This window comes from Melanerpes formicivorus, unplaced genomic scaffold, assembly GCF_026170545.1.
Source record: "Melanerpes formicivorus ecotype bairdi unplaced genomic scaffold, bMelFor1.0.p_v2 SCAF_5, whole genome shotgun sequence".
NCBI lineage: Eukaryota > Metazoa > Chordata > Aves > Piciformes > Picidae > Melanerpes > Melanerpes formicivorus.
Genome location: NW_027142357.1, coordinates 18,217,835 through 18,238,003, shown reverse-complemented (window position 1 = coordinate 18,238,003; position 20,169 = coordinate 18,217,835). Strand labels below are relative to the sequence as shown.

Here is a 20,169-nt window from a genome sequence, read left to right as displayed (position 1 = left end):
GGAGAACAGTGGCTATTTGGACAAAAGTGTGTCCAGTTCTCAGTTTAAGAAAGATGTAGAGATGCTGGAACATGTCCAGAGAAGGGCAACAAAGATGGTGAGGGGTCTTTAGCACAAGCCCTATGAAGAGCTACTGAAGGAGCTGGGCTTGTTTAGCCTGGAGAAGAGGCTCAGAGGAGACCTTGTTGCTGTCTACAACTACCTGAAGGGTGGTTGTAGCCAGGTGGGGGTTGGTCTCTTCTCCCAGGCAACCTGTGTCAGAACGAGAGGACACAGTCTCAAGCTACACCAGGGGAGGTTTAGGCTGAATGTTAGGAAGAAATTCTTCACAGAAAGAGTGATTGGCCATCGGAATGGGCTGCCCAGGGAGGTGCTGGAGTAACCATCACTGGATGTGTTTAAAAAGAGACTGGATGAGGCAGTTAGTGCCATGGTTTAGTTGATTAGATGGTGTTAGGTGATAGCTTAGACTCGATGATCTCTAAGGTCTTTTCCAACCTGGTTAATTCTGTATATACTGTAAAAGTGTGTGTAGCTTTGTGCACGAACTGCAAAACTGCTGCAGGACATGAGGACACAGCTTAATCTGTGCCCACAATGGAACTTAATGACAGGGATAGTATTCACTCTTATCTGTGTATCGAAAGAATATGGATCTGAATTACAAAAGGATATGGGTGCCTATATATATATATGAAAAGAAATGCACAGCCTTCAGGGTAATTGTATTCTGTCTACTATTTTCACAAAGCATCTATCATGCACTGGGAAGTTCAGATGTTTCATAATTTTTTTCTTATTAGTTATCAAAGCTTAACTTTCCATTAGTAGCTACCTTTATAGGATACCTGTACTATTGTGTGAGAGATGATTATGGAGTATGAGGATAATATAAGTATTATTCAGACTGGTAACAGTTTTAATCTAAACTGTAGATGTTGCATTCTGCTTTGATGTTCAGTTCTTCTGAGATCATGGAAAAACCTTGAGTTTTAAGCAAAGGGGGAAAAAGAAAATCATTTTTCTGGTGTGAAAAGCGACCAAAACAATGGCATTATGTGAAGGGAACCCTAAAAGTGGAACTGAACACTTTAGTCAAATGTAACTCACATTTAAAGAGTCTTTTGTTAGAAGAGTCACATGGTTATTTATCAGCTTCCATTTGGGAACAGTTTTTACATGGTCTGTTCAAACACTCTGCCTGGTCCAGATAGGGTGTTTACACAATTACATTACTTAACTGTGTCTGATGTTGCATACCTTGGTATTCCCTAATGGGTACTCAGGTAATTGTCTTAAAATGCAATAGACACCAGGGAAAGACCTGTTCCTTCTCATTAAATTCTGAGAAGGATTTGCAAAAGCTGATTTGTTTGTTAAACTGCCTTGCTGTCTGATCTAGGAAAGGGTTTTATTGAGTTAGCCACAAGGGTTAAGCGTTAGAGCTTTAGCTGAAGCACATTTCTGCTAAGTTATCCGATAAATTTTCATTTTCCATCAGTAAAGAATTCTGCACTAAGACTAAAGTAAGAACTGCACAAATACACTAGGCTTTTCATGAGCACCTTGTTCATATTTTAATTAAGCTTGTAAAAATCCAACAGGCTTAAACTGCATTCAAGTGTGATCAGTCCTCTTCATACCCTTGTATTTCTCCTCCTCCTGAGGGGCTATTTCTCACCCAGAAGTTGTAGAGCTCTTGTCATACATATAAATTGTCTCCAAAAGCTGAGGGAAGCTATATGTGGTGGTCTCTATGTTTGGTTCTACTGAATTGCCTCAAAAAATAAATATGAAACTTTTTCTTATCACAGGCTTTTGACATAAGTTGCAGAAGAGCTGAAACTCGGCAGGACTATATATCTCTAATGCAGACTTTTCCAGGAAGCTTGCCTTCCTTCCCTTCAGTTATTTGGATGCAGCAGGGCTGCCATTACAGTAAACAAGGTGAAATGAGTTTGCTAGGAACCTGCAAAGCATGTATGCTGATAAACATATCTGCCACTATTGCTACCAGTGATAGAGTTTAACTGATTTTACTACCAGAATTAATCAGGATAAACAAATAGAAATGTGTGAACTGGTTGATGCACAAACCCATCTGTGCACACAGTTAACAAGTTGATAAGTATTTGTCTTTCATGCAAAATGTGATATACAGAAAAGTCAAATCTGGATATTACCAGTACATAGATGATGATGATAATGTACTTCCAATAATTTTGCCTGGGGGCACCAGTGGAAGGTGAAGTCACAGCTGTTTCACAGAGGAGCCCATGCACATTTTTTAATACATTACAGGCAAGGATTTAGCATTTGCTTCTCAGTGATTAGTTGTTCAGATATGGGCCTACTCCTACGGTCTAGCATTTTCAAGCTCTTCAGATCATCTCATTGACTGAAAGCTGAAATGGTTTACATCTTTGATACTTGCCCTCTTTACCAGGAGAGAGTTGGCCATGTACAAAATCATCTGTATTTTCTGTAAGTTTAAAATAAAGAACATGTTGCTCACCAACCTTTCCATATGAAAATAGTCAGTTTCTAGTTGGAGATCTCTAAATAGGAGACTTCATTCATGGTCCATGTTCTGCAGGCTTTTAACAACTTTTTCCTAGTTTCAGTTTCTCCTAACCTTTCTAGTTCTAGGTGGATCCTTGTGAATGGTCTGAGGAGCTGCAGGTTCTGAGACCTGCACTCTTCTCATTCTGTGACTCTGAGCCCTTCAAGTTGAGCCTTAAATTGCCATAAGCTGATAGTGGATGGATAGATGGATGGATATGGTGCCTTTGCCCCAGAGTCTCTACTGGCTCTATAAAAATGACCTAAATAGGTCTTAGACAAATTGGCCCCTTTAGGGAATACTACTTAGGCCATTCAAATACCAACAAAACTCCAAGAGCATTAATTACTTGGCGTTGACACATTAATGAATAGGTGTAAGCTCTCTTTTTAATTTCTTTGGTGAAAAAATAACGAATCCAGGGGTGATCTCAAGCTCTTATGCCCTTTCCCTCCTTTGTTTGCTTCATCAGCTCCTTCTGTGCTCATGATTCAGCTGTGGATGTTCCACACCCATCCTGTACCTAGGGCAGCCAAAACCCCACCTTTTCTGTAGGTGGTGGCTTTTTGTACAGAGTACAGAACAAAAAGGTGTTCTTATATATTAGTGTCAATCGCATCTGAATAGCAGTTGAACTAGACAAAGCAAGAACATCTAAAACACACCTTATTCAAATAGTTATTTCCTTCTCTTTTAACCTTGCAAGTCTTGAAAAAAAAGAAGTTTCTCATTTCCCATCTTTTTAGAAAGCAAAGAATTCTTTATGTTCATTATCTCATTGGCTACTATTATAATGTTCTGTTGCCCTTAGATGCAGTGAGGTGAATTAAGAATTATCTCATAACTCAAAGCTTTAAAAGAGAAAAATAAATTTAAGATCCCACAACCTTTTTTCTGCTATTTAGTCAGTAAAGGAACAGGAGAAGCATGTACTACAGCACAGGCAACTCTGCTCTTTTCAGCTGGGACCAGGAACTTTCTCAGGTTTCAATAAAATTTCTTTGAAATTTTGTAGAATTCTTTTTACCAGTTAAATACGGTACTCCACCTTCTAGATGTGTGCATAGCTACTATTTTAGCAAATTCAAGTTGCTGAAGCTTCTGAGGCTTATTCAATCAATTAATTTTCCACATCTGATACCTACATCTCAAGGGCTCTCATACTACATTAGGTGACTTTCAACAGTCTGTTGAAGAACATTATTCAAGGCAAAGAAATTTATCAGAAGAGTCTTTCCTTTTCACAGCCTGTGTATGGGTTGACCAAGAGTGCAGCCTTTGTCCTTAGTAACATGTTTCCCCTTTGCTTTCCCACAGGGCTGCTGTGTAATAAAGCACTGAGACACCTAGTTATGAAGTCCTCTCTGAAAGTTTAAAGTATTTTGGCTACTTTATTTTGTATTACACTGCAAACTCTTTCAAACTGTGTTTCTTGAAAATGCCAATATGCAGAATTCAGGAAATGCAAATCTTTGATTTTCTGACACGTTTTGATGATGATGTCACATTTTGCTGGCATTTCACACACACAGATGCACTCAGGTATGTGGGAAGGGCAGCACACGGAACAGCAATTGCTGCTGCTTTGTCTAAGCAGTGATTAGCCTAGTTCAAACTGTCATGGTGTAGATGTGCTGGTATTTTTACTAAAATTAATTACTTTTGCTGTCACAACCATATTACTTTCAAAATTGTTTCCTAAGTTTTCTTTTTACTTACTAGACAGGCTTTATAGGAATTTATTTGACATATTTTCTTAGACTATGCCAATGGTTCACTGCAGGCAAATGGGAAGTAACACCCTCACAATCCATCAGTACATTATGTTGCTGCTTCTTAAGACATTTGCCATCCTTCCAAAGGAGCTGAGGATTGCATGCAGAGCACTGGCAGGAACTCAGCATTCTTACTTTAAGCAAAGACCTCTCTTGCACAAAACAGAGATGTTGCTTAGCTGAATGTTTTCTCCATCTAAGACAAGGGCTCTCACTGTTTTCCAAACCATACCCCCATGCCTCTACCATTCTCAGTTAAATCTCCAGCTGCACAGGCACCTGAAAATTAGTTGGGAACTTTTTGGAAAATAAAGTTCCGAGGAGGTGACAAACATTGCTTATCAGATATTAGCTGAATTCAGTTCTTTACTGAAAACCTTTATGATTAGCATCAAATAAATGAGCAACAGACTCATTGTTGTTCCTTACAAATGACTGTGATACAAAGAAACATTCTAGGAAAACCCAAAGCTCAGTACAGTGAGTCTAGTATCTCTTTGTCAGGGTTTGGCAGTGTGGAAATATATAGATAGCTGTGACTTAAAGTCCCCCCAGCTATATCCATAATTTCAGTAAACAATGTGAATAGAAACTCGGTCAAGAGATCTGTGTGTGTTCCCTACAGACTGCCTCCACAGCAGCAGACAGTTAAATGTGGATATGCTTGAGTTAATACACAAAGTAGTACACAAATTATTCACAGGGGGGAAATGTAACTTCATAACCAACTATCAAACTGCCTGAAGAGCTGTTTATGTTACAGGAATACCAGAAACTTAACCTAAAGTTTGAGAGGCCATTGTAACTAGTGCAATTCCTGCCCCAGGGAAATGACAGATTGTTTTCTAGTCAAACTACACTGCTTTCCCTCAGGTCCTGTGAGGGTTGAACCTATATTGCCACACACTCCTCAGTGTATTTATCTTGAAATCAGTCTCTCTAGGGAGATACTGTTACCCCTGGCTTATCTATGGGGACCTATGCCTCAAAGAGATACCAATATTGTATATGAAGTAGGGAACTGAACCTAAGTCTCACTGCTTGCGCACTACATATTGCTCCCTGGAGAACTTTCTGCTAGACGCTTAGCTAATGGAAAGGTATTGTGTTGAAGTATGGGAGAAAAAGGTCCCTGAAAGAAATTCAGAGAGGGTAAGGTGAGAGCTTTATGATTTTTCATGTGATTTTATTTCATACATGTGATATAGCAAACATGGGGTGTACACAGAAGGAATGAACAAATAAATCAACAATGATAGGCAACATGTCATCATGAAAGCTTTAGTAATTGCATAGATAACAACATTCCACTTCAAGACTTCCAAAACCCTGGTTGGTGCCATTCCACTGCAAGAGCTGACAATGAAAGTAGGTCTTATGCGACAACAGCACAGGCTTGCTTCATCAGTGTGAGGTATTTCATGTCGTAAGGAAAAAGCTGGAATTAATCCGAGCAGGTCATCTGGTCCATCGCCTTGCCCTGAGCAGAACTGGTTATAAAAATATCATCTCTATTGATAAACTTACATTGTCTGTTCTTAATGCTGCCTAATGAAGGTGACTTCATTTTCTACTTAGGCAAATAACTTCTTTTCAAACAATTTTCACTGCCATTAGAAAGTACTCTAATGCTAATACTAAAGTTATACCTTCAAGTTTGAGCTCATTACTTCTCACCAACATAGCCATGAAGGACAGAGATTGATTGTTCCCTTTCACTTCACAGCAGTCTTTCATATATTTGAAAACTGGCAACCTATCTTCCTTAGCCTTCCTTAATGGACTCAGTTTGTGGAACCTTTGTTCATTCTCCTTTCATTTTCTTTAAAAAATTTCCAGTTCCCACATCTTTTCCTGAGTGGAAATTCAATGCTGACTAAGCATTCTGGAGCATTAAATTCCTAGTAACAGACAGCACTTGGGGTATGTGTCATCTCCCCTTAAACCCTCAATCTTCTCGTTCTTCAAGTGATGCTACGTGGTCAATTGCAGCTGTTCCCACTGGGCTCAAACAGGGTCAGGATTGACACTGCCATACCTAGTGATGGCTGTATGCACTACAGAAGGGGACAGATTCCCACCAGTCAGTGTTTATTTCAAGTGTAGATTTACCAAGAGGAATGGATTATCAAAAGCCTGGAGTTTCTCTTCTAGCAATGTGTAGTGTGGGAAGCACAGCCAGCACTTGGCTAAGCAGCACCCCACTTCCCAGGGCCTTGTGTCCCTGTCAACACCAATGATAAAAATCTGTAACTCCTGTGAGATTACCTGTTACCTGCCACCCTATTTATTAAGTAACCCACCTATCTTATTGCCACTAATTAGCATTTCATCATTAACTTAAGCAATCCTAATTTTTAAAGAATACACACCTTTGTGCTCTCACAAATCTCTTTACAGATGTAAAGGGACTATAATTATCACACAAAAGGTACTTTTTCTCATGTTTTATCATGTAAACTCTAAACCGTTGAGCTAGGCAACTGCCCGGGCGGACGGCAAGACCTCTTATGCAAACACGCCTCCCCTCGAACCTCACGCCCTCCGCGCGTCCTCCACTGCGTTGGAGAGGTGGAAAGCCGCTGCGCCCCTAGCTCCGGCTCGGCAGGGCAGGGCGGAGCGAGGCGAGGCGGGGCAGAGGCGAAACGAGGCGAGAAGGCGGCAAGCGGTGGTGCATGCTGGGACGGCCCATATGAGGGGAGCACGGGAGGCTCCTTCCGTTCGTCCGACCTCTCACCCGGCGGCGATCGGCGGCACAACACGGAAGTGTGATGGCGGCCGCGGCGGAGGAGGCAGCGGGAAGCGGCGGCGGCTCCCCATCCTCCGCTCGGCGGCGGCTGCGCATCATCTCTGGGCACTTGCGGGGCTCGCCACGGGCTCCGGAGCGGGAAGCGCTCTGCACGGGCCCCTGCAAGGCGCAGGGGGGCTCCTCTGGGCCGTCCTCCGGTTCTATCCCGAAGAAGCGGTGGGTGCGGGCGGGGGTCCCCGTGGGGCAGGGGGCTCCGGGCCGCGCCGCAGGGTTTGTGCCGGGCCGGGCGGGCACCTGGAGCGGCCAGCTGTCGGCGCGGGTCGGCGCTAGGGCAGCCCGTGCTGCGGGCGGCAGTCTCTTGCCTGGGGATGGGTGTGGGCTGACGGGGCCTGGGGGAGGCCTCGAGTGGGCCGTGCAGGGAGCTGCGAGGTTGGTAGGGCGATGTTGATAAGGCAGAAGCGGAGAAGAGGATGATGAGGCTAAGCCCAAAGGCGGGTCAAGTATTGTAGTGATTCGTAGGATATTGTAGGAACTCCTATGAAACCGAAGGAAGGTCTGACTTGCTTCTGTAGTAATTGTATTAAAACAGGAAGTTGTTCAGTCACCTTAATAATTGGAGAAGAGACTCAGTGTTCCTGAAATACTTGAGACTGCTATAGCGAGGAATGTAACACTTAAGAAGAGCAAGCTTTGTGTATGGACTTTTCAGTCCACAAGTATACAAACCTGCCACGTTATAAGGATACTGTAAAAAATATGTTCATACCTTAGTCTCTGATTCAGGTTTCTTAGATATGAATAGTTACAAACATATTAATTATCTTTTCTGTTTCTTACCACATTTGACAGTAAGGAATCTCAGGTCACAAGAGACCAGAGGAAGACAGTCTGCTTACTTTGTTCAAAATAGTTTTATTAGGTCTCAGATTTACTTTTTTAGTAGATTCGTTTAAGTGTTATAATTAAGCTCCCTTAAGCTGTGTACAGTAAGTAAGGTTGTCTTTGGAGGTGTTTAAAGAGGCAGATAGGGCAAGTAGTAGATAAGAGAGTTCTTCCTGTGAAGAAAATCCATTCGGCTCATGGCTTACTCTAAAGTTATTTTAATAAGACAGCAAGGGACCATCTGAATTATTCTACCAGGCCATTTATTGTGCAGGGCCACAAGCTGAACTTGCTTGCTTTGGGAGGATTCAGATGTCACAGGCATATGGTCAAATGTTAAAAAATTTGAAAACTTAGTTCTTACTGCTCTTGCAGGAGATGTCAGACAGCTGCTTGGTGGGAGAAATGGATAATCTCAAAATTGTTGCCTTCTATATTGAGTTCTTTGTTTTGAATTTGGGAAGAAATCACTGTTTCTGAGGAAACACCAGTTTGGTTAGTTTAGAGGGAATTCTTTTAAATGGATTACTGATTAATTTCTACAGCCAGTTAATGCATCCCTGAAGAGCTGGAGAAAGGCTTTTGTGAAGATGCATGCGACCCAAAGGACAGAGTCTTTCTCCATGGACACACAGACATAGTGAACTTCTACAAGTTATACACATTGCTTATATTAGAATTCATTATAGGACCATAATGTTTTGCTATTTTTACTCTAAATAACTTGTTCTGGATAAATACTGAAAATAACTTTGCTTCAAAGAGCTTATGGTAAAAATGGTACAACTGCTGAGTACTTTGCTGTGGAAGTGTAAGGCAGCTGCTGGAAGGCTTGGTCCATATCAGAGGTGTGGCTGTTTTGATGTACTTGGACCCCAGTCTTTTGGTACGTATACAACAAAGGCCTTAAAGGGAGCAGTACCTCTCTGTTAACCTTCCCTCTGACCATCTGTGAGCTAGTTGAAACATGTTTGAGATGTTGCATGTGAAAATTCTGATACTTAAATATAGCTTGGATATGAGCATCTAGGTACAGTTTGTGTTTGAGGATAGTACCCTGGTTTTGAAGTGGGTGAAGGGGGAGAAATTTTATTTCCTTTGCTGATTTGAAGATGGCACGTGATGAACATCTGAATTCTGTTCTAGTGACTTCCAGCTAATCTGCAGTTGGCCCATCTACTTGTGAGACCTAGGTTGATTGAAGAATCTGGTAACCCTAGGTTGAAACAGTAATGCTTGCCAGGCTCTTATCAGCCACACTGGGACAGTTCAGACCCAGGTGCCCTGTTTGTTTTTTTTTCTTCTTTATGATGATACAGCTTTTCTGTCTCATTTGACCTATTACTTTAATTTTTGCTAGCAAAGCTGCAGCCAAAAGTGCCTTAAGCAAGACTTTAATTCGTGATGCCTGTTGCCAAAGCTACAGACACTGTCCTATCAGATCTAGGTGCATTTCTTCTGTGAACACTTCCTTTGATTTAAAAAAAAAAGATCTGTAGTACATTGTGTGTGTGTCTCTGGCAAAATATTTTTCTAGCTGCTTATCCAATAGTTACTAGACAGTGACCTGAAGAAATGATGGCTTTCTTGTTGACAGTTCAAAGAGTAAGCTGTTAAGGATCTTAGCCAGGCATTAGTCATCACCAGTGAGGAGAGGAAGGAGAGTATGTGAAATTGATGGATAGTCTGTGGGTGTTCATCTAACTGTTTCTGTTTCCAAATAAAAACGCCTCTGAAGGCTAGATGATGGAATTGAAGATTGTAATACAATTTTAAGATGATGGTTACTCAAATGGAAAAATGCCTCTAAAAAGCAACTCTACTCATCTGAATGTCTTGATGGAAGTCTTGGGCACTATATATATATATATATATATGGGTGGAGAGATGTTGTTTCTTCATAGAGTTCCTGGCTTTATTTTTGTATTTTAATTCAGTGCTGTAGTGGAAGCTGGGGACTGTTACACAATATGTTGAAGTCAGAGCAGGATGAGAGGCATGCTGAGAGATCTTCTAAAGATACTGAGTTTGAAAGGAAATTTTTCTGAACTTTTATGTTATGCTGATGACTTTTGTTCACTGGTAAGCTCACATTTCTTACAAGACTTGTGTTAAAAACTTACATGCAGTTATTTTGAAGACTAAGTACATGAAGTGTTGAATTTTTACTGCTTTGAAAGCGGTCAAGTGCTGCAACTCCCTAGAACACAGCTGTACCAGAGTAGCTGTTACATATGCTACAAAGTAAGATTGCCTTTGGGGTGGAGCATGCACTGATGCTAACCTTGCCATAATAGCTTGTATTATAACTTATTAAATTCAACCTTTAAACAATGTGGCCCTTGTTAGAAGGGAGAATTGGTTGGGTGTTACTAAATGTTGACTCAGTAGCTTGTAGGCTTATGTTAGTTTCTGTCTTGGAGCCAAGAGAAAGCAGGGCAAGATTACCTGATTTTCCTATCTCTTCATGGAGAAACTCCTTTCCTGTGGGCCACATAGGCTTGTGGATGTGTTTTAAATACGAACATACTGTTATCCAGGGTAGACTAAAGGGATGAGTGTATAGCCACCTGCCTGCTCGGTGTCGAGTTCACACCCAGGTTGCTCAGGGTAATGTGTTAATATTGCCATACTTTCATTATCAGGAACTATTTCACAAGTCTATATGATTGTGATTTTAACAAACAGCAAATCATCCTAAAGAGTTGATATGACTTGAATTTAATAAGTAACATCAGAGACTCCATATCTTACCACTAATACTTAGAGCAATCAGCATGTTTAACCATCATGATGCTAAACTAAATCTTGGAATAGCTAGTTTCTGAAATTTAGGTGGTTGAAATTTAGGATGAAGCAAAAAAAGGACTGATGACACTAGAGATTCCTAAGTCAGAAGAGTAAGAGTCTGTTGCATTGAGGAAGGTGTGGCAGTTAACAGGAGGCTCTGTGATTGCATCAAAGCAGTTAATTGCTAGTCAAGGTTAGTAGAAGTAGAGGAGCAGATGAAGAAAGAAGATTCTCATATGTAAACATCAGCCTGATAAAAGACAGTGTCATAATTTGCAGGCAAATGTGACTTCATATGCAACAGCAGTTCTGTCATCTGGCTCCAAGTAGTTGAATGTCAGGCAGATGAAATGTAAGGAATATCTAAGAATTTAAGTAATATATATTATTTGGACATGTGATACAAATTAAACCAAACTGGGTATATTAATTGGTTAAATTTTATTGGACAAAAATTAGATACAAGACAAGAGTAAACTATATTTAGTATGTGAAGTACAACATGGATTACAGTATGGAAGCAAGTAGGATTTTACAGGAAAAAAAGAGAGAATTTGGTAGATTGACTTTACTGAAAGCTGAACAGTCGTGAAAGAAAATGAATATGTATATATAGCTATTTATTTAAACTTGATTTAGTTAAATGGAATAGAATGATCTCTTAATGCAACAATGATAATTATTTGGACTTTGTAGAAGCTACTTTGATTTGGACTATAGTAAGAACCATCTGTAGTTTAACAGGTTGCAGCCAACTAGATTTTCCTGAAATGTTTCTGTACCTCTTAGTAGAGAACAGATAATTTGAAGTATTAAAATTTGTTATAGGCTGAATGTGATGGACAAGTGTTGGGCTGTTGTGTGCAAGTCTTCAGAGCTGATGAGGCCAAAAAGTTTTCTTCAACACTTAACTGATGCGTTTACTACAGAGTGTGCTAAAAATTCTCTGTGCAATAGGTAAACCAGTACTGTCCAAGAACTGAGCTTGCTTATGTAAATAAATGGTAGACAACTGATTCCTTCATTCACTTTGGTGTTTGGTGATATTTTCTTTTGTGTTGTGGGTTTTTTTTTTAATAATGAAGCAGATTTCCTGGTTTTGCAATCTTTCATAAAAACACATAAAGGGCTCATCTCTAGCATTTGAAAAAAAAAATCTCTTTAAGTGCTTGTTCTTTTACTGCTTGGAAGTAGCTATCTGTGTGCATTACTGTAGAGCAGTCTCTTCAAAGATAAAATGAAACTGATGTCAGTTGAAGTAGTAGGTGGAATAGAGATAGCTTCTAGTAAAGTAGTCTGTTGTGTAAGAGTCATCATTTGGCTGAGTGTATACTGAGAAGCCTAGTTATAATGTCTTGGCTTTCTTGAATCTTTAGTTCACCTTAATTGACTTAAGCTTTCTATGAAAGAACACTAGAGGAATGTTAATTTCCTTATTCCTTGGGGCTTGCTTTATTACAGTGTGGCGAAATGAGTAGTGAAATAGTCAAGGCTAGGAAGGAGAGTTAATGTTTGTTCTGTCAGAACAGCTGATTATTTTGCTGTGGTTTGTGTTGGGTTTTTTTGTTTGTGTGTGTGTGGGTTTTTTTAAAAAACACATGGTGCTTTTGACTACCTAAACTCTTGGTCTTTTGCCTGAAATTTTGTCTGCATTTATTGTAGATAAACATCTGCTACTTACTGTAGATTTAAACTGTTAATGAATCCAGGTTTTTGTTGCCATGTCAGACATTCAGTGAACAAAATAGCACCTGTCAGGTGTGTGTGCAGCTGTAGGCTTTTAGCTGAAAGTATGGGATACAAAACTGGAATGTGTCTGAGGTTGTGAAACAGATTTTATTTCAGACTTGAGAGTGATTACATTTGGTTTGCTGCAGGAAAGATCCTCCAAGAGGGAAGAAGTATAGAATGACAAACACAAGAGATACTGCCTGCAGCATGGCATTCTTCTCTAGATAAATGGTACTTTCACAAAGCAGTTCATGAAGGGATTCCTTGGTCTACATTCCCTTTCCTAATTTTCAGGTATTTGATACTAATTTACTACTGGCTTCCAAAATATTCTGAATTGGCTTGCCTACTCAGTTGAGACATGACTCTATAACCTAAACAAACTGCTCCACTGTAATACTCCCTTAGTCTTAGTACACCCATGTGTAGAGTTTAGCAGGAACCATACAACCTGCAGGACTTCTTTTTATTGTTGCATTAGGCAAATACTGGTGCTTTAGTCCATGTGGTAGCCCTTAAAACTGCTACTTTAATTTCCAAGAACATGCTTGTTCTTCAGTCACAGAACAGGAATATCTAAGTATTTTATGTGTATATTGCTATGCTGAGCATCAGCTGGTAATTGAATTGAAAATGCTGGTGGTTATGGTGAGGAAATTGATGCCAGCCTCTTGGCTATGCTCCACCTGAGGTGCATTGGTTCAGCTGGAATGAAATGCACTTTGATCTTGTGTCTCTGAAGAAAATACATGAATCTGTCACTTGTCCGTAGAGTATGTTAACCATGTCTCGGTTTTGTGTGTAAAGTACCAGCTCTTCAGATTCTTTTTGGATAAGGAGGAAGCTGGATTGATATTTCTGTCCTTAGATGGTATGTCTGTGTAGTAAGGCAGTGCCATTCTTTGCTAAATATCAATGCTAATGTTTAGAGTTTATGCAATACTTTATCTTGGTTCCAATATTTCATTGAACTTCATACCTTTATATCTCATAACTTTAAGTGAAGAAACTGTTGAATGCTGATGTTCTAGTATTAATGTGCTTTAGGCTTTGGAAAATAAAAGGCTCTTTAACTATTGGTGAAATTTATGCAGTATAAAACTCCTGGACTGTCAGCTTTAAGTATTGTGTGTGCAGATGTCTGATATATACTTGTGATGTTCATTTGAAACTACTGGGAAATTATGTCTATGGTTTAATTTCTATGTGGGCTGAGCTTGAGTACTTCAGTTTCCTAGGGAGAAACAAGAACTCTTTCAGCCAGTCACTGTGCTGGAGAGTGCTGGCAGGTATGGTTTTCTTGAAACAGTGTAGGTCTGGAGGCTCCTTCCACTCACCTGAGTGGCTGGATGCCTTGGGAGCATGAGCTCAGCCAGTGGTCTGTGGTGGTCACTCTTCCGCCCCTCCAGGCTGGGCATTTTGTCACCTTGTGAGCTTCTGCCCAGTTTGTAGGCACCAAATTGGTTGCTTGTGTGTTTATTATAATGCTTTGTGCTGTGACCCAAACAGTGTCCTGCCCAGTGTCTCCCTGATTATTTCATAATCAGTTTTCCAGAAAAATGCAGGAAATGCTTGAGTTATTGAAAAAAAGTTTCTCTGAGAAAATCTTTATTCCATTTAGTCAACTTAGTATCTCAGTGTTGGGCATTGTCATGAAAGTGGAATATTTAAACTGACCTAATCCAGTCACACAGTTTTCATCTGTTGTCACTGTTTCCATAGTAACTTGTCTGCTCTATTTTTTTTCCCCTTCAGGCAATATTGTTTGTGTATATATATAAATATGTATGTATTAAAAAGTTAAGTGAAACTTGCTTTATAGTACTTCATACATTTCAGTAGTAAAGAACTGACTTTCAAGTCAGAAGGCAAGAAAGAACTGGTTATTTTGTAACATTTTGGGCTAAAATATTCCATGTTTCTGTCAAGTCTGCAAGTAGAGTTAGTGAGCTTGGTATTTTGCTGAAGCCAATGTCCTGAATAGGAAAACTTTTCTCTTTAAATGAGACAATTTGGGTACAACACAGAGCTGAGTAACATTGAGTTTAAAGCAAGAATAATACAAAATGTTGGTGAGTCTCTTTGCTATATATGTTATTAGAAAGGGGGCTGGGAAGAAAAAGTGTAAATTATATCTTGCTACATATAGTCAAACTGACAAGTTTATGCTACATATGTTCTAAGTCAAACTGAGTTTAGTTTTTTGGTTTTTGTTTTGTGGCTGGGATATGAAACTTTTTAATGCATTTTGAGACATTCCAATGTTACTCAAAGTATTCTGATATTATACAGGGTATTCAGGTTTGAGGGGTTTGTTGCAATGTAGTAATTGAATTCTTGATATATTTTTTTAAACAATGAGGATAGAAACAACAAGTGAAATTGTTTCAGGTGGTACAAAATATTGAAGTATTAGAGCATACATAGTTTGTAAAAGTCTGGGTAGGCACAATAGTGGTACGTATTAGAATTTAGAATAAACCAAGTTGGAAGAGACCTTCAAGATCATCGTGTCCAACCTATTATCCAACCCACCTAATCAACTAAACCATGCAACCACGCACCCTATTAAGCCTTCTCCTAAACACCTCCAATGATGGTGACTCCACCACCTCCCTCAGCAGCCCATTCCAATGGGCTGCAGATCAATGTGTAGTTCCCTTGGTCTCAGAGTCGTGATTGTGTACATTGAGTACAGGAATACATGGAAGGAGCTTTTAATGCATGCTTATGTCTGCAGATGCTCAAGAACTCTTTTTGCCTTTTATACTCTTCTGGAATATTAGTCCAACACCAAGAATTTTGGAAATAAAATCTTTGGGAGATGTAGAATGCTACATCATTTACTCAGTTACAGCTTGAATCATTCTTGATAGCCAAGTTAAACACGATGCTAAGCCGATAGGCAGCTCTAGTTGCTACAACAGTGTTAACAAATTTTTAATACTTAATCATGTGGAAATGTATTTTACTAATCAAAAATTCTCCCACTGTATGGGCTTGGGAAATGGTGAGGCACGTGTGAGATGTGTGCACTTGTTTGTCTCAGGAGACGGGTCCAAACAAGCCTGGGCACGCCCATGTTTACACAGATTTGCAGGCATCTTGCATTGTCTACTTTTGTGCCAAAACCCCTGTCTCCAAAGGGAGTGAGATAAATGGGGTTTGTGTTTGGAATGTGTTTGGACTTGTTTTGCCTCTCTTCACTGCAAACAGGGCATTACAGGAGGTGGTGAGGGTGCTGCTCTGGAGCTGGGGTGTGAAAATAGTTTTCTAAGGAGTGGTGACTATAAGTACCGCAAAAGGGCAGTATGAAAATGAAGGTGCTCTCACACAGGATTGGAAAGAGTTGGAAGCAAAATGGAAGTGCTATTTACAACTATATACGCAAATTACAAAAATACCCAGATTCATATTCAGCCTCAGCCCAGTCCTTCCACCTGGGCTTACAACCTCTTTAAGCCAAAAAGACTTTTGAAAACCTCCTGCACTTTGGCCAAACCTCCAGGCCTCAGGTGGTCCCCTCTCCCTGCCACTGTGCCTACTCCCCGCCATGTTACCAAACCCTGGTGATGCAGCTGACATTCGGCTTGCCAGCTGCAGGCCCCTGCCAAGGCTGATCTAGGCCTTACTCCCCTGCAATACCCAACAAGAGATAAGGTCCAGCTGGGAGAAGAGAGAGAGGAAGAGGGGCAGAACAAGCAGAAATGCTTGGTTTTATAGAAGTGCAGGGCTTATGGGAATGAAATAATAGAAGATTACACTTCCCAGGAGTCTCTCTAGTTGTCCTGGAACATTTCTCTATGGTTTAGGACATCTCAGCACCTTAAACTTGCAACAAGGAGGAATGTTGTTACAACAGTTAATGCTTAAAAAAATACTTTTTTCCTTGATTGCTTTCTGCTTCTTACTCTCTCAAAATTCAATTTTTCTTGTGTTTCCAGCTTACAACTGGAAATGCAGAACAGGCATGTGTGGTAGTGTATTTCCCTGGCACAATGGAGCCAAGGTAGAGGGGGAGGAAAGGGTCCTTCCTTGGTCTGTCTTGCACAGCTGCTTGCACCTCTTCTGAATAATATGCCAATTAGTAGATAACACTCCTCCAAAAAGTTGTACTACAGCTTTTGAATTATATCAATATGATGCTAATACTGCCTCAGTAGTCAGAGGCTTGCAGGTCCCCTGTGGATGTCTCCCACTTTCATCTGTGCTGAAGGTAGTTCTCTTAAATCATGAAGTTCACTGGCCCTTGTTCATGAAGAACATACATTTAAAGTGGGATGCAAGAAAAATTAAGCAGCTTGATCTTTCTGCAGGCCTTGCCAGTTACAAATTTGAGATAATTAATCAGTCTTTCTTTTAAAATTTGAGCTTCTTAGACTTTTTTTAGGGAGCCACATGCACTATTTTGTCAAACCTCTCACGGTGTGTATGCATAAAGTGGCAGGAACTAAAAGTAGTAAATGAAACAGCAATTCTGTCCTAGTTTTGAGACACGAGCTGCCCAGGGCAAAACGACAGAAAAGATATTTCACCTCTTCCCAAGGAGCAAGATAAAAGTGCTCTACACTGATTGGATGTTTAAAGGGAAGATCTATTTACAAATATATACAAAAGGTATTCAGGTAGAAGCAATTCATTCACAGATTAGGCTCAGTCCTTCATCTGGGCCTACCAGGCCAAAACCTTCCAGAAATCTCGGCCTCAGCTGGCCCAGAAGCAGGCCTGTTGCAGGCTTCTTCAAGCCCCATGGTGTAGCTGGAAATTCCCTGCCAGCTAAGGCCAAGAAAAAAAACATTTTCCCCCCCAGACCACAGGAAAGCATGTGCTCTTCCTGAGACAGAGAGAGAAAAGGGGTATCTATCTGGCTGTGCATTTCCTTAAATAGATGAATATGAGGAAACAGAATAGAATAACAGATTACAATATTCTGGGACAAACTGCTCATCTCCCTAGGACTCTCTAGCCTTTGGAGGACTTTCCTTTATGGTTATACCAATTAACTCTTCCTTAAACTACAAAAAGTTCTTAAACTGCCAGTATGCTGGTATGGTGAAACAAAAGAATGACTGTAAGATGGATGCTTACAAAACCAGACCAGGTCTCCAGGCAGAAATCTCAGACTTACTCAGTATAGCTTAGAATATAAAAATTTTAGCTTTTTGCTGGGGTACTAATCTGTCACAGAATACACTACCCATTATGCAGGGCTGTATTATGAGATAGGTGGGGTGTTTAACTACAAACATGCAAACTTTATCGGTGTGATGAGAAAAATGAAAATATAACTAATGGGCTTTGTTATCAGGCAGAGTAAACCTTTGTGTACTTATATTACTCAGGAATAGTTACAGCTTGAAAATAAAATCTTAAAACCCGTAACCATTGTTCTAGGTTTTGAAGCCTGATGAAAGCACCAGGTAGTTCAACACCAGCCCAGCAAAGCAGGCCTTTAGAAGAGGCAAACAACTGGGAGTGCAGTCAGCTTAGCAGAAAGATCTTGTATCTGAGTCTTTGTTCAGTGCTTTAATAGCAGCACCCTTGGATATTTTTTTGAAAGTAGATATCTATATTCAACATCAGGACTAATGATAGTTTCAAAGGTGTGCTTTACAAGAGTATCTCATGTCACCAGGTCCTTCAGAGTCCGGTCTTTTGTGTTTCAGTCTCTAATTGTCTCTGTCTTTGCAGCTAGTTTTTCTAGCCTGGTTCATGCATCATGTTTGGTATACTTATTGTGGTACTACCTTGCATGAACCTTTACCTCTCTAAATTAGCAGGGGAATCTGCTTGACCCTTCCTCAAATTTCTTTTATTTGTATTAAATCTATTCTGACTTTACAGGATTCAAAAAACAAACTATAGAGATCAGGTATATAGATATACTACATTTAGTCAGCAGAGGGAGAAATCCTGCCTTCAGGAGGAGTGCTATGATGGGGATTTGAGGGGAACATTCAGATTAAAAGCCATTTAAGTTGGCTGGTTCTCTGTCAGCTTGCTCTCTGCTTGGAACAGCTCAACTGTGTTTGATTTTGTCTTTGGAGTTTCTTACATTAAAAATATTCTATATATTTATATAGAATATGTGTAGAAATTGGTAAAACTGCATAACATGCGTTAAGCCCATGTTTTTATAATCTGTTATGTCAATGTAATTAGTGCATGGCATTCCCATGCCATCAAATGTGAGTGGGTCTTTGCCCTTTTTTGAGTGAACATGACACATGTAAAGACCAAATTTGAGGGAGGAGGCAGCAGCAGCCAAACAGAGAAGCTTCTTTCTGATGAGCTGTCTGCTCAAACACTTCAATTTTGACCGAAAGTTGAGAATCAATTCCTCAGTATGGAAGAACAACATAGACTGGTTATTTTGCAAGATGATGTCAGTTACTGAGTACTGAAACTGCTCTACGAAGTTTGCTTAAAGTGCTGGATTTGTCAAAGTCTTGTTGACTTATCTAATTTGAACAGCTGCAATGAAGTACATCTCTGGCTGTTTTCCATTTGATTAACTAAAACCTTGTGTACAGGTAGTTTGAGGAAAAAAGAATTCAGATTAACTCAAGTCTCTTTAATTACAACACTGACAGTGTGGCAGCAGGCTATGTTAATATTGTGTTTATAATTAAGGTCTTTGGAAATCAGTCATCGCTCAGTTATCTTGTATGTAATGCTAGAGTTACAACTGACTTGAGGCAGTGCTTTCTCTCAATTGTAAGGTGCTTTTAAAATGCCATTCATCTGACTCTTACATTACACAAAGACTAACAATAATGTTCTATGCGCATACTGGAGTGAGCTAAATCAGCTGTGTTCAGACTCCTTTAAGATGCCTTTTTATTAACTAAAAATCAAGGTTTAGCCTAGTGTGTAATTTCTAATATAAATTCCTGGATTTGTAAAATGGTTTGGGTTGGAAGGGACCTTAAAAATCATCTAGTTCAAACCCTCTTATATGGTAGGGACACCTTCCACTGGATCGGCTTGCTCAAGGCCTGATCCAAACTGGCCTTGAACACCTCCAGGGAGGGGGCATCCATGACCTCCTTGTGCAACCCATTCCAGTGTCTCACCACCTTCACTGTAAAGAATTTCTTCCTAATATGTAAATCTACTCTTCTTAAGATTAAAGCTGTTAATAACAAATTTTAAAGCAAAGTTAGATTAATATGTTAGTACTCTTTGTGTATCTCTAAGTCTTAAATATACATTAATATACTTCTGATGAGTTTATCATAACTAAAGAGATCCTCTTTTAACATGGTTGTGCTTAGGACATTTCAATTTTATGGCTGTATTTTGGCAGTTCTGGGTTTGTGTGTGATTTTTATTTGTGGTGTAGGTGTGTTTGTTTTACTATTCTCTTTCTTATGTAGACACGTTCAGGTTGTATTTCGTATGTTATTTCTGCAGTTCTTGGATTTTCAAGACTTTTTTTCTGACTTGCCAAAATGTATTTTCAGTCCAAATGTGCCCCTGAGGGTGCCTCAGGTGAATGTTACTGGGAATGCAGTGAGATTACAGTAGTGATGTCAAACAATTAGAATGTAAAGTTTTCTTGATAGAGAAAACTCACGATGCTAGATGTCTTTTTTCCTTCTGAAAATGTTTAGTTATTATCTGTGTATTTATGTATAGATTTAAAAACAAGCAGCTTTCAAACATTACTCTTGCCT

At 39.8% G+C, this 20,169-nt stretch overlaps 1 protein-coding gene across 6 annotated transcripts in view; it reads left to right on the top strand.

Annotated features, from left to right (window-relative positions):
* AGPS (alkylglycerone phosphate synthase) overlaps nt 1–20,169 on the top strand; it is an 87,660-nt gene that overhangs the window by 23,419 nt on the left and 44,072 nt on the right. Inside the window, exon 1 of one of the 6 annotated variants that reach the window (XM_068138513.1) lies at nt 7,051–7,303. The exons of the other annotated variants lie outside the window; for them this stretch is intronic. Coding sequence (XP_067994614.1) covers nt 7,110–7,303 — 194 coding nt within the window. The 5' untranslated portion in view covers nt 7,051–7,109. Of the gene's footprint in view, nt 1–7,050; nt 7,304–20,169 lie in introns of those variants that run through there. 6 annotated transcript variants of the gene reach the window in all.